This window comes from Ornithodoros turicata, chromosome 10 (assembly GCF_037126465.1).
Source record: "Ornithodoros turicata isolate Travis chromosome 10, ASM3712646v1, whole genome shotgun sequence".
Classification (NCBI taxonomy): domain Eukaryota; kingdom Metazoa; phylum Arthropoda; class Arachnida; order Ixodida; family Argasidae; genus Ornithodoros; species Ornithodoros turicata.
Genome location: NC_088210.1, coordinates 22236076 through 22249850, shown reverse-complemented (window position 1 = coordinate 22249850; position 13775 = coordinate 22236076). Strand labels below are relative to the sequence as shown.

At 47.6% G+C, this 13775-nt stretch overlaps 1 protein-coding gene across 3 annotated transcripts; it reads left to right on the top strand.

Annotated features, from left to right (window-relative positions):
* Positions 1–3047: 3047 nt before the first annotated feature.
* LOC135370318 (Na(+)/citrate cotransporter-like) lies at positions 3048–13048 on the top strand. 3 transcript variants are annotated; one of them, XM_064604039.1, is made up of 15 exons: positions 3048–3141; positions 3254–3368; positions 3499–3639; positions 4202–4429; positions 5155–5311; positions 5386–5631; positions 7251–7320; positions 7382–7501; positions 7558–7674; positions 9350–9430; positions 9485–9577; positions 9634–9817; positions 10812–10973; positions 12611–12748; positions 12808–13048. In XM_064604039.1, exons 2-15 carry the CDS (start codon positions 3261–3263, stop codon positions 12958–12960), a joined length of 1998 nt encoding a protein of 665 aa, XP_064460109.1. In that variant the 5' UTR covers positions 3048–3141; positions 3254–3260; the 3' UTR covers positions 12961–13048. The 3 variants fall into 3 exon arrangements, with proteins under 3 accessions (XP_064460109.1, XP_064460108.1, XP_064460110.1); XM_064604038.1 differs by having other exon boundaries at positions 4154–4429; XM_064604040.1 differs by lacking the exon at positions 9485–9577 and having other exon boundaries at positions 4154–4429.
* The last annotated feature ends 727 nt before the right edge of the window (positions 13049–13775 follow it).

The following is a 13775-nucleotide window of genomic DNA, read 5'->3' as shown; positions in this document are numbered from 1 at the left end:
CCTACGTAAGGACATTGCAATGGAATTGCATCAGCAACGTGATTTGTTGCGCCCTTCAATTGCATAACCGAGATGCACCACTTCAAGAGCATTGTGTATTCCAGGCAGAACGTCGGCGCATGCTTTGTGGTCTCAGAGCATGACGGAGCGTGCCACGAGGGTGTTGCGTACTGGTAGTGACTATCGATTAGTTGGCACGAAGGTCAGCGTGCAGTGCTCCAAGGACACGAACGACCTTTACTCCTGACTACAGATTGTGTTTCGGGGAAAATTAGACAACATAGCGTAACGGTTTCTGCAGAACAAGCCCCATTGACTTTGGGTTGCGTAGAAGCAAAGCTAGTTAGCTTAGCAGAACTATATAGCGGTAGAAATGCTAGGGCAGCAGCGTAAATATCGTCTTTGAGTATTTGCTCTCTAATCATTATATTGTTGAATTGAACTAAACTGTCTCTGCTGCACATCTTTGTGAACTGTTAGACAACGAAGCGGCTACAACATAAGTGAGAACAATAAACTGATTTTGATGTCGCAAGAGGGTCTAAGTGCCGATCGAGTGCGAGAGAAATGGTGGAATAAAATTTTACAACTCACCTCGTTTCACCTTTGCTTTTACTCGAGTGCAGATCTTCTGGTTGTCGCTGAGAGCGCTCGCATCACTGACACTGATAATGCTAGATTTTCTGGGAAGTTGGGTGGTGGGCTTCCTTCCCGTTCCAGCCTCTCGATCGTATGTATCTTCTAGTGACTTGCGCGGATTCTCGGGTGGATCACTGTTCCTCAGAACAATAGAATGCCCATGATGATCAAACCCAGGGGGTCGTATATACACAGGCCCCGACGCTGTGCTACTACAGGGAGACGACACGTCCTCGTAATCTAAGGTTACAGAACAGGCGTCGTCCGAAGTGTTACTACAGGTACCGCCGCTAGACGTTTGACCGCTGTCCACTGACCCACGGCCACTGTCTTCATCTTCAGAGCGAATGCTCTTTTGGCGGGAGCAGGATTTCCTTCTCGCACCTGTTGGCTCCATGGACGGACGCTACCGTTAAGAAACGTTGTTGTACTTGTATTCCTTCGGCAGACTGATCGTTGCACGTTAAGCCGACTGCCCGGGGTAAGGTCTCAGTCTTTCCGTTTGATGTGGTACCTTACCATCAGTCGTTAGTGCCAGTCGACGTAATCAAGCTTGTGAGCGATTGTGAGGTCGAAGACAGACCATGACAAACTGACACAGCGACCTATGAGCAAGGCTCTCCACTCGTGTTCTAAGCGACACTCGAACACAGCTGCTCAAGGTGCCAGAGAAGTACCATCCCATAGACAATGGTCCCAATATTCACCGCACTCGAAGACAGTATCCATCAAAGGTGCTTCAGCAGATGCCGGTAAAACACCATCTCTACAGCGCTCCGCTACTGTACACGTACAAGAACCGCGAACACAAAGTATGCGAACAAAGACAAACGCGATCTAATGGTTCAGAGAACCTAATATCTTCTTTTTCGCACGACAGAGAATAACTGTCATGAGACTCCCCAGAGGTGCGGAGGTCACAGCCACATTTTTCTGCCAGGCATGGTGTTAATCCCACGAAGCCATTGAGGAATCCTATACATACGTACCACAACAATGTCACGTGTCCTGCCAGCCGAATTTTGCTATTGGGCAACGGTCGGAAAAGCAACGTCATGGCGGTTTTGTGTTGGTGGCGTCCGTCGCTCGGGTAACGGTTTTTCCCGTCAGCGGCAGCTTTTTATCACGCCGGCTGCGGATCGAACATTGAAAGCGAACGACTTCATGAGAAAAGATCGGTCAATATATGAATACTTTCTCTCCATAATTGGCTATGTAATGCGTAAAATGCATACTGAGCGGGAAGGCCAAGGTCATGGCCAGTTCAAGAATCGTTCTGGGAGTGTAACTTTTGGTAACTTTGGGCAGCCAGGGAAAGAACTTCAAGTAAAGTGCATATTAAGTGCTTGCAAAAATGTGCACTTCAAACTACAACAAAAACCCTAAAGTGTACTTCAAGTAATGTATAAAGTCCACGCTTAAAAATGAACTTCACCGCATAGCACGCTCCTAGCCAACCATCGTCTCGAATGATATCGTTTTATACTTTTTGTACTTTATACTTTATATTAAAGTAAAAGTGAAAGACATCGTTCTTTCCCATCATTTGCTGAAAACAGGGGGCGTACGCCATTTTTGGTGCATTATATGGAGTTCATAATTGCTACAAAGATGCCGTACGCCCCCCGTTTTCATCAAATCAACGAAGAGAACGTTGCCATTTGGGATCATGGTTGGCTAGGAGCGTGCTATGCGGTGAAGCCGTGTTTTTAGAATTTGGGGCGCCATTTTTTGGCAATTATGAACTGCATAATGCCGCAAAAATGGCGTACGCCCCCTGTTTTCAGCAAATCATGGGAAAGAACGATGTCTTTCACTTTTACGATGGTAAACGTGAACAATAAAATACAAGTAACGTCACAACATTAGCGAAGGAAATGTAAAGCATAAGTATGCCCTAAAAGAAAAGAAACGAGCACAGATTAAGACTGCGGCACACTCTTTTAAAATGCTTAAGGTCAGCAAAGATGTCAAATGCTGGGCATAAGGTATCTTTATACATGTGCTGCGTACGGTAAGTTGGCATCATAGCGTTTTGCACGGATGGGCAAAACAATAACCGAAGTCTGCTTGATCGCCGGGTCTTACCGTTTACTATAACTTATACAGAAATAAAATGTCAGCGAGTGTTCTCCTTGCCTTTAAGGTAGGTATATACACAGATGACTCAGAATGTTCGTGTAAGAATAATAAAACCGTCTCCCCACGTATCTCTCGTAAAAGATTCAACAACAAACTTTCAAACTTTCTCCGAATATTCTCGATAACGTTAACCCTTGCCAGTTAAATGTAATCCCAAACACAGTACGGAAGGCCAGGGCGGAAGCAACGTGTTGCCAGACTTTCTCCCTTCACCGAAAGGAGAAAAAGAAAAGGGGGAAAATCTTCCATGGCACGCTCAGCTCTGCTCGTGATATAACACCATTTACTCTTATGCTATGGCCCTGTTCTTTCATGTGCTCTAGATGCATCGAGGATCTCTGGCGTATCATCGTCTTTCCTGTATGTATATAGGATTGATGTTCCGTGGTTGAAGGGTAATAGAGGCGTAACGTAACAGAGACGTAACAGAGACGTAATTGAGACGCAACGGAAGGTTTGAACTGGTCCACAGGAACACCATGCAAGAGGAGCGATGCACCAGTCAAGCTTTCATAAAGGATTTACCTATACTCGTGGGCATTCTGGCTCCTCTTCTCATGCTTCCCGTACTGGCAGGTGGAACAAAGGTGAATGTAGTTCGTACATGAGACCCACCAACCAGTCCTGGTCAGCGGTCAATGAAGTTATTTATGAAGTTATTTAAATAACCTGAGCGCAGCGCGTGAACCTTGCATCTCTATATTGCCTTTTGTGCAGGAAGTAAAGTGTTGCTACTGCATTTCAAGTACGCTGACCACGCTCCTGACAGACGCTCTTCCCAGCCAAGTAGCCGGCTTCTTGCCCATGCTCATCCTCCAAGTACTTGGCTTCCCCAATATCCAGCGGTGTTACATGGCTGTAAGTATATGTCATGGCCCTCCGTGCTTTCATATACAGGGTGCTGCACGAGAGCGTGAGCCCTAATTTTAAAAAAAATTACGAGAGATAAAAAGGGGAAAACGTTCTGCACGACACAAGGTTCTTGCCACCCAAACAGAAGGTTTCCATGAGTGTACTTCATTAATTCGGCTAACTATGTAATCGTAATACAGCGGCAATTGCTGCGTCGCCGAAATAAGCACTCGACTACATCTTCCAGGTCACCGCAGGTGACGGCATGAACTTATCGCAAGCGGTAACGCCACTGAGCTGATTCTAATAACCGAGGAAAAAGCAAAGTTGACGACGCCAAGACTCGGGCACCGGGCGTGTCTCTTGTCCATTGCCCTTGTACTTGAGGCATGTCAATGTGCTGTAATCATATCATCCGTGAATCGGGAGGGTCGATCCCGGGTCGAGTTCTGACGTCGGCGCACATTGGCTTTTTCCTGACTTTTGCGAATCATTTTATTAGATGGTGTATTTCGTGCAGGCAGGGAGGATCTCGTTGATATCCCTAACCAAAGTCACCATCTTACAGCCTGCTGCTCTGAGAGAACTGGCTTCCGTGTTGTTAGTACTGTGCATCAACTGCACATCCTTGGTGACGCGAACTGCACTAGCAATCCTGGAGTACTGCGGAACGCGCATGCGTGCAATTCTTTTAAGCTGCCTCTGGGCTACCGTAGCTACTTCCTTGTTCCTGGACAGCACTGCCGTAGTCAGCGTCATGGTAGCAATCGTGGGGCGCCTGGTCACTGCAATTCAGGTAATCCATTTACGGTGTATTCACACGAGCGACGTCCTCACGAAATATTCTAGAGGAAGAAAAAGCGAAAACACTGCTCACGGGGCCAAAGTTCCGTCCGTGTTATGTTGAGCAATCGCGTACGGTACCGAAATATCGGGAGTGACTTACTGCGCATTTAGCAGACGACACTTAGCAGATGACATTGTCAGCGTCTTTTCCTGTCGTCTGCTACGGAATATGTTGTGGCTGTGTCCCAGGGTCTTCCCCACGGTTAGCAGTGTATGTGAAGACACGACGTTGAGCACTCACGATCACGTGACAGCAGAAAGCTATGACGTTTTTCGCATCTTCCGCTGCAGTACACTGGGGGAATGTCGCTCGTATAAACAGACTGTTTGTGGACCACCACGAACAGAATTAACAATGACGAAAGAAGGAAGCTACTGAAAAGGTTAACGGGCTGTACGACCCACATCGTCTGGTTGGTTTGTCCCTTCAGATGACGCACCATTGGAAGTCGCTGGGGAGGTCCGTTAGCTTAGCTCAATTGGTAAGAGCAATGGGATCTGTAATACAGATGATGTGGGATCGAGTCCTACAGCTGGCTAAACGTTTCAGTGACTTCCTTCTTTCATCAATAATCTCTTAGGCACTTGAGGCCATGTATGTATTTGTCCTTTCTATGTGTTCCAGCCTCAGTACATCAATTTCCATCAAGAATTAACAAAGCTATCTTTCTGCAGGACGACGTCATCCAGGCGTTCCACCAGCGTTCACTCTTTCAGAAAGCAACTGAAGGGTTTACCGCAATTAGGAGAAAAGGACTAGAAGACGCCCTGTTCCGCAAGCCGGAAGACAAAAACAACTGGACGAATAAGATTGCTCCTGTACATTATGAGAGTGAGTAGAGATTCCTTTCTTTTTTCTTTCTTTGTTTTTTTTCGCTGATATCCTAGCAACTGTTACTCTTCTAGCAAACTCTCGCTCAGAGGAGCCATCTTGCCAGAGTGCAACGCCCCGCGGCTCAACAACAACAGAGGTTCCGTCGGTAGAGTTACATAGCCCTCCAAAGCAGCCGGCATTTCCGTTGAAGTCGTCTCTAGCAGCTGCAGGAAAGCCGGTGGGGCGTCCCAAGCTGCAGACGTCAATCTTCGAAAAAGGGAAAGTTATAAATCCTGGCGTCGCCTCACCGACTCCAAAGCCTAGTCTTCGCGAGAATGGCGAGTATATTACAACTCAGGTCTTCAAATACCTCAACTTCGAGATATATTGGTAGTCAGGTAGACTTACATCTAACGTAAGACGGTTTCGTAAACGGTCTTCTAGCGGTCTCGTTTTAATGAACATCAAGGGGGCTTGGAGGGGTACACAGTAAATTTTTTTACGCCCTTCCCGGTGTGAAAAGGATGTAGTATGAGGACACACCTGAATTACACTTATACTGCACTCAACTAAGCACCCGTGTTGGTGTAAAAGGGGAGTAATGTGCCAATACACCCCGATCACGCTTATGTTACACACCATGCTAAATTTTGGCGCACTCATATCAGTGCAACAGGGGTGTATGCCGCACAATGCTCAAGCTCCTGTAGTTTTCTTTTTCATTGTGAGAATATTTGCAATATATATATATATAACTCCTTATGTGTGTGTATAGATAACTTTGTACATACAGATGGATGCGAAAAGATATAGACCATAAGTAACGGAGGACCTGGGAAGCTGTATAAGGATTAACAACAACTGCTACTTTTATTGCATCAACAAAACTAAATGGGAATTATGGGAATTACTCGAAACAGATTTACAGTCGTATTGCCAACTGTAGGACATCTGTAGTCAAAATTAGGGGTCGTCGTTTTGGCAGTCACCGCTGCCTTCAGCAGGACTAAACTTGAAAATGGGTGACAGGGGCTTGACCCCCTAGCTGGAAGGTTTACTGGCGCGGGTGACATTGAAATTAAAATACATGTATGTATGTAATTAGAGGGCTAATTACTGTGAGTGATTGTGAAATTAATATACGAAAAGAAAAAGTAGAAGCAACCAAAGATTACGAACAGTTAGGAACAAACAAGGGAAGTTCGGCAGCGGCAGCGGCAGCAGCAGCAGCAGCAGCAGCAGCAGCAGCAGCAGCAGCAGCAGCAGCAGCCTTCAACTGGGCTTGCAAATGTCGAAGGCAGGCTGGTGTTGAAGTGTCGACTTGGTTAAAGCGGAAGCACTTGGCTTAGCTTGCAAAGCGTTTCTAAGCTCTTGGAGTGCAGAGCTAGCTAAACTTTAAGAGACCACTTCCCGTGGCATAGGGGTTAAGATCATCGCTTTCCACGCCGGTGACACGGGTTCGAATCCTGTCACCGTCTGGGTTTTCCGAAGGCTTACCCAACGAATGTCAGTTCTCCCTGAAGTCGGCAGAGGACGCACACTAACCCCCCTGTTCCCCCACTCCTTCCTACTGTCCTCTCTCCATCTGTCCACGCCTGTACGCCATTCATGCACACAGTTGCTCCGTGGCGCTAGCACGGAATTAAAAATGCCCTAAGAGTTAAGATGTTTACACTTGCAAATGCAGGTTGCACTGCATCAGTGGAACTAGTGTTCCGTGAATTTCGGGAGCAAGCCTTCTTTTTTTGTTTTTTGGGTCAATGCACACACCCAATCAGCACCCTTCTTTTGGGTGCAACATGTCACACCCCCGTTACACCCATTATTGAGGTGTAGCATTTACACCCATAAGGGTGTGAGTTATCTAACACTCATTTTACACTCATAGGGGCGTAAATAAATTTACTGTGTACAGTAGTCTACTGAGATAACAGACTTCTACGTATTGCGCACACAGTGATGCGTCATGCGTCTTCGACCTACATGAAGCCAGGGATTCTGAATGACGTCGCCTTCTGGGAAAGCCAGTAAGTTGGCGTCTGGTATTTTTCCAAGTGATATCCAATAGGGTACGTATCCTATATGCAGGAGGTACAAGCGCATGGAGAGAGATCTCATAATCAGCGTTACCATGGCTTCCTTCTTAACGTCCGTGATCAGCCTAGCAGGGAACCGAGGGAACCGATACTTTGTGGCATATTTTAAAATGTAAGACGGTCGTGGCAAAAGAGGTTAGCGAGTTTTGACAAATGCATGTGTCGCAGGCGTTTCGGTCAGGACGTGATAACGCACACGATCTGGTGGATGCTGATGCTCCCTGTCGTGATACCGTCCATGATTGCATGCTGGAACCGGTACAACGCCAGGATCCTGCATAAATAGTAAGCTGATAGAGGAAGTTGACACAGTCGACAATGCGGACGAAAAGCTCATGACTTAGGGAAGTAGCTTCCGGTCTGGGGCCCAAAACGACCTCCGGTTTCACAGCAAACACGCTCTGCGCCAACCGCTGTGCCATTTGATACAGTTATCGCACCTGATTTGAGGATAGAGAGAGAGGGTTTGTATACGCCTTTTTGTGGCAATTCAAATTGCCACAAAAAGGCGTATGCCTCCCGTTTTCAACAAATCGGGAAAGAGAAAGATATATTTCTGCATGGTGGCTGGTTCCGAGCGTCCTTAGTCGTAAAAGGACCGGAAGTCTTCGTGGCGCCGGAAGTTGTGGCTGGGGTACCCGAGAATGTCATGTATGCAGTATTACGTCCACCCTGTACATCGAGAATGGTCGTGATATTACGCTGGCGTCGCCATAGTTTTGCGGGGCCATTATGCACGTGAGACTCTACACCGCTCCTCGTCTTGCACATATATTCTAACGTCGCATGTCCACCGTATCCACTGACATCATGCAGCTACCTCACTCTTACAAGCGAACTTCACCATATAGCACGCCGCTCCTAGCCAACCACTATCTCGAATGATATCGTTCTCTCCACTGATTTACTGGAGACGGGAGGCGTACGACATTTTTGTGACAATTATGAACTGCATAAGTGTCACAAAAAAGGCGCACGCCTCCTGTTGCCAACAAATCAGGGCAGATAACGATATCATTCGAGATGGTGGTTGGCTAGGAGCGTGCTATACGGTAAAATGCATTTTTAAGAGTGCACAACACTCTAAAAACTGTACTTCACCGCATAGCACGCTCTGCGTCAACCATTGCCACGAATGATAGGGCTATCGCTTCTGATGCGAAGAGAGGGAGGGGGGCGTGCGCCTTTTTGTGTCACTTTAAGTATGATTGACACAAAAAGGGGTACGTCGCCTCCCTCTCTCCTAGAATCAGAAGCGATAACCCTATCATCCGTGGCAATGATTGACGCAGAGCGTGCTATGCAGTGAAGTTCAGTTTTTAGAGTGAAGAGGAGTGCACTCTGCGGTAGAGAGCTAGCCGGTCTTATGATGTAATTGGCTGACATTAAAGGAGAAATGAAACTACATTTAGCAGTGTTCAAGATCCTGCTCTAGTCATCAAGCAAGACATCATGCAAAATATTTTCGCTGAGAGGTGTCCCTTCGTTCCGCAATTTAACTTGCGGAAACACCCTGAAAAACCAGCATTGAACTATGCCCGGCCCGGTGTCATTGCGTGGCGTAATCAGATCAGAGATCGTAGTCAGAAGGGCAACAAGATAATCTCCCTGAGGAAGGGCCTCCTCTAATACCCTACACTCTTAAAAATGAACTTCACCACATAGCACGCTCCTAGCCACCCATCATCCCGAATGACAACGTTCTCGCACCCGATTTGTTGAAAACGAGAGGCGGAGCCTATTTTGTGTCCCGTACATAATGCACACAAAATAGGCTCCGCCTCTCGTTTTCGTTCTCGTTACGATATGATGGTATAGCCGACGGAGTACACGAAAATGATCCGTAGAACTGCCCGCGCACCTTTTCAACGAGGTGCACAAGCTGATCTTATAGGCTCTCGCAGTAACATGAGATATCCCCTTTAACCCATGCCGATTTCGAACACCGCCCTATTTACAGTGACGCACGCTTGAACAAGGATGCAGCCAGGGCCATTCGAAAATGTCTGAAAAAACAGAAAAGTAATCTTGGGAAACACAGGTGAGAACTGAGGGCGCTGCCTTGTACCCACCTAACCCCCGCTCGCTAACGCAGGCGACTGGAGCTCCTGGTTGCTGCACTATTTGTATCCTGGCTCTTGTCCAGGATAATCGTAATTAACGAAGACGTCGAGGAACACTATAACTTGTAATGGGTCAAGATAGGCAGGAAGACCCGCTAACGATAGTTCACCTTCTTTTCAGTGCTACAAGAAGTTTGATGTTCGACTACCTAATAGTTGTACTCCTGTTTGCCTTGCCATGCTACGGGGAGCAAATAAGCTACGTAGTCGACGGGTTCCTCGGCTTCCAGGAAATAAAGCGAAACGTCCCATGGAGCGCCATCATAATTTACGGAGGCAGCACGTCCATGGCGTTTGCGATGCGGGTAAATAGCCTCCCTCCCCAAGCAATATTGGACCAATGTTGGACCGACATTGGGCCGGCATTGCCAATATTGGTCCAATATTGGGCCAAGATGTTGTGTTGCTTGGGTCTATAGCAGTGTTTCTCAAACTGTGGGTCATGACCCCCAAATACGCTCTTAAAAATGAACTTCACCGCATAGCACGCTCCTAGCCAACCATCATCTCAAATGATATCGTTATCTTCCCTGATTTGTTGAAAACGGGAGGTGGACGCCTTTTTTGTGTGACAATTATGAACAACATAAGTGTGACAAAAAAGGCGTACGCCTTCGGTTTACAACAAATCAGGGCAGATAACGATACCATTCGAGATGATGGTTGGCTACACTCTGAAAAGAGAACTTCACCCCATAGCATGCTGTGCGCCAACCATTGCTGCGAATGATAGGGTTATCGCTTTTGAATCGAGGAGAGCGGGAGGCGTACGCCTTTTTGTGGCAATTACCATATATCCAAATTGCCACAAAAAGGCGTACGCCCCTCTCCCCCCCTCCCCATCTCTCCTCGCATCAGAGGCGGTAAACCCTATCATTCGTGGCAATGGTTGGCGCACAGCATGCTATGCGGTGAAGCTCTGTTTTTAGAGTGTAGGAGCGTGCCATGCGGTGAAGTTCATTTCTCAGAGTGTGGGTCATGAGCCTTTTTCTCGTGTTCATGGAGGGTCCAATCAGACATGCGATATGCCTTGAGCCACACAGACCAACGTATTGATTTGCTTGTATCAATAAAGCAAATACATCCTTCTCATTAAAATACACAATTAAATCAATCCTTGTTAAAAAAAAACATTAATAAGCATTTTCGTACCTGCGTCAAAAGTAAATTTTCGGAATAGCACCACTCCACTGGTAGGTATAGTACCACTCAAATTGGTCACGTACTGTAAAAGTTTGAGAAACACTGGTCTATAGTATACACGTTGCCGCGTATATCCACGTGCCATGCTTATTTCAGAATTCCTCGGTAGCCGACTGGCTTCTGCGCGACCTTCCCTACAGCAGCAACCACGGCAGGCTTTTCACGCAAGCCTTCCTTACAATGTGGGCCTCACTGATAACAGAACTCGTGGGGAATGTGGCGACAGTCTCTATGTTACTTCCTATCTCCGTCGACGTGGTAAGCCTCAAGTATAGGTCTCTTCGAGTTGGGCTGCACCTCGTGGTGCAAGCGCGTGTGCCGCCGGCTGAGAAAGTGCAAGTGTAGGATCAGCACTATAGCGCTGCACGGTCGCTTCCAAAACGAAGAAGCGTGTGCAGGAGCAGGCTGGTTGTCTGCTGTCCGCACCGCGGCCACTGTCATGTTCTTTGTGCTTGCTTTTCCTTTCATGTATACGGTTTATGTGTGTTATGCTTCCTTCGCTTCACTATAGTCATAGGAATAAGTGTTTGTTATGGCACGTAACATGTAAGGAGCGAGTGGACGACGTATGCATTCTACTTGCTTTCGCGAAAGAATCGTGTTCCCGGCCATCACGAGAACATTGTGGCAGATACTACGAACACGTGTTCTTCCTGTTTTTCCTACTTTGTCCTTCATCTGTGTATATTTGTATTCAAAAGCTATATCCAGTTGCTCCAAAGCTTGCGTCATTTGCCTGCGCAGGCACAGTGCAGGCAAGAATTCGAGTTATCCGTTTGGTTAGGTCTCGAAATGTACCCGTACTATCTCACGTATTTATTGCGTATTAACCGTATCACGTATTAACCGTATCACGTATTAACCGTATCACGTATTAACCGTATCTCACGTACTTATCGCGACCATGCCACTTAACTGCGCTGCTGCCTCGTACACATGTCCACTCTTGCTGACAGGAAGGAACCGTCAGCGTATCAACACCCATGCCACTCACGCGGACCCGCGTAATCTGCTCCACGTGCAGTCATACTGCACTTCCTATATATCCAGCAAGTGCGAGCCGACCGTGAACTCGTGCAGAACTAGTGCCGCACCACCAAAAAACGAATACGAGAGTGCAGAGGATGCGCTCAACACTTGCAAAACGAATGCGAAGGCGCTGCACCGCCTGAAAGTTCGGGGAGTGCATCCAAATCGAAGATACCTTATTTCATTTGCTGAAATGTGACATTTGTGCTCGTCATGGTGATGGAAGCGTCGTAAATAATGAAGGGCAAGAAACGGACAAAAGGAGCCGGAAGAGCCGCAGTTGACGGCAAGCTAGCGACGCCTGTGGCGTGAATCGAACAAACACCTGTGCTGGTTACCGGACACACACATTCACTCTGGCCACAGTCTCTTGCATGCAGGGCCGACGAGAAGGGGGGCGGGCAGCCTAGGATGGCGCCCAGGGCCCCTTCAGGGGCACGCGCGACCAATGCCCGTCGTAATCAAAGGAAGAAATACTTGGACTATGTCATCGAGACGTGAGGAGGGGGCCCGCGCATAGCCCATCCCCGGGGCCCGTAATTTCTCTCACAGGCCCTGCTTGCATTGAAACAGAACACCACACCCTGCAGGCGGCATTTTTGATAGTGCGTCTACCAGAGGCTCGATGAACCACCAACACCTCACCGGCGCTGAAGCAATGATCTGAGACAACGCACCTTTCTCACCACCATCTTGATTCTTTCTTTCATCGTTGCTTGGACGTTGTGTTTGTCAAATATGAGTTATCAGAAAGTAGCACCTTGTCCGTCATATAAGAGACATGTCCTACCATTTTTCCTGTATTTTGTGTCTCTCAGCATGGCCTAGCGAACATCATAAATAGTTGTCCGTTTGCTATTTTCTAGGCGCTCAAGATTCCATGCAATCCACTATACTTTGCAATTCCCATCACAGCTGCATCTTCCACGACCCTGATATTTCCTACTTCGTCCATGGCCATGGCCATCATGCAAGAAAGACTCCAGCTCAGTCCCGTAAACCTGGTGGGGTGTCATGTTCATTGATGCTGATTGCCTTTATACCTCGTTGCGTCCTCATGCAGGTGGTGGCCGGCATGTTCTTCAAGTCTATTGGTGTGGTGACTGTGCTCCTGAGCGTTGGTACGGTGGGCAACGTGATCTTCACCTGGAGCAAAGTACCCATTTGGGCGACCGTTGAAGCAATCAATGCTACCGCTCATTTTCCTGTTAAATAACGGCGGCTTCATACTGAATAGTATACTTCACCTATATTTCTGTACACAACGTGAGAATATTTTGAAAAAGTTACAATAGGCAAACCTGTCTGTGGTGTCGTGTGTGGAATTACACCCCAATCGTCAACTTTATTCTTTTCACATACTGGCCCATCACCACCACACTGTTGGCTTAAGGGAAGGCTTGAAGTTTTGTTCTGCACCAGGGGTGGCGGAAAGGGGGTTAAGGGTTTACTGTAGTCCTCTTGAATTTGTAAAGGGGGCGCAAAATTCCCATGGAGATGAGGCGCCAGAGTGTTTAAGGTGCCGCATGCGAATAAAATGCTTAACCCTTTTCCTGAATCGATTAAGAGTCAAGGCTCTGTCGATTGATGCGGTAGAACTCACGACGACATGACCTGAAAGTGACTGCCTCGAATTTTTGGGACCCGGGTATGGATTGGCGGCGGCGTTGGGGGACGGAAGAGGGAGCCGGTTGGGTTCTGGGGTTCCCCTGAACTGTGGACGTTGCGCCGCCCCTGATCGGCACCAACGTCACCTAACGTAGGCTAGTGCGACATGTAGGCTTTTGTGCCTCTGTACCTTTGACAAGATGGTGATGCGTAGCTTTTCCAGCGAGTGGCTCAAGTTTATATAGCCACCTCAGTCGGTGGACTGAAGGAATCCCTATTTCGTCAGTTCCAGGAACAGGAATACAAATGCCACTAGCTACAGCGTCGGGACGACACCACAAGTCATGGCAAGTGGTCGACGGTACCCGACCTGGGCACGACACTATTATACGGTACGGAGGTGGAAGCAGAGACGCATCTAGT

Bases quoted from the DNA above. Each gene is read 5' to 3' on its own strand.
- LOC135370318 (XM_064604038.1), top strand. From the start codon at position 3,261: ATGCAAGAGGAGCGATGCACCAGTCAAGCTTTCATAAAGGATTTACCT. The intron at 4,430-5,154 runs GTAATCCATTTA...ATCTTTCTGCAG, and splicing joins GCCTGGTCACTGCAATTCAG to GACGACGTCATCCAGGCGTT. The intron at 9,578-9,633 runs GTAATGGGTCAA...CCTTCTTTTCAG, and splicing joins GTCGAGGAACACTATAACTT to TGCTACAAGAAGTTTGATGT.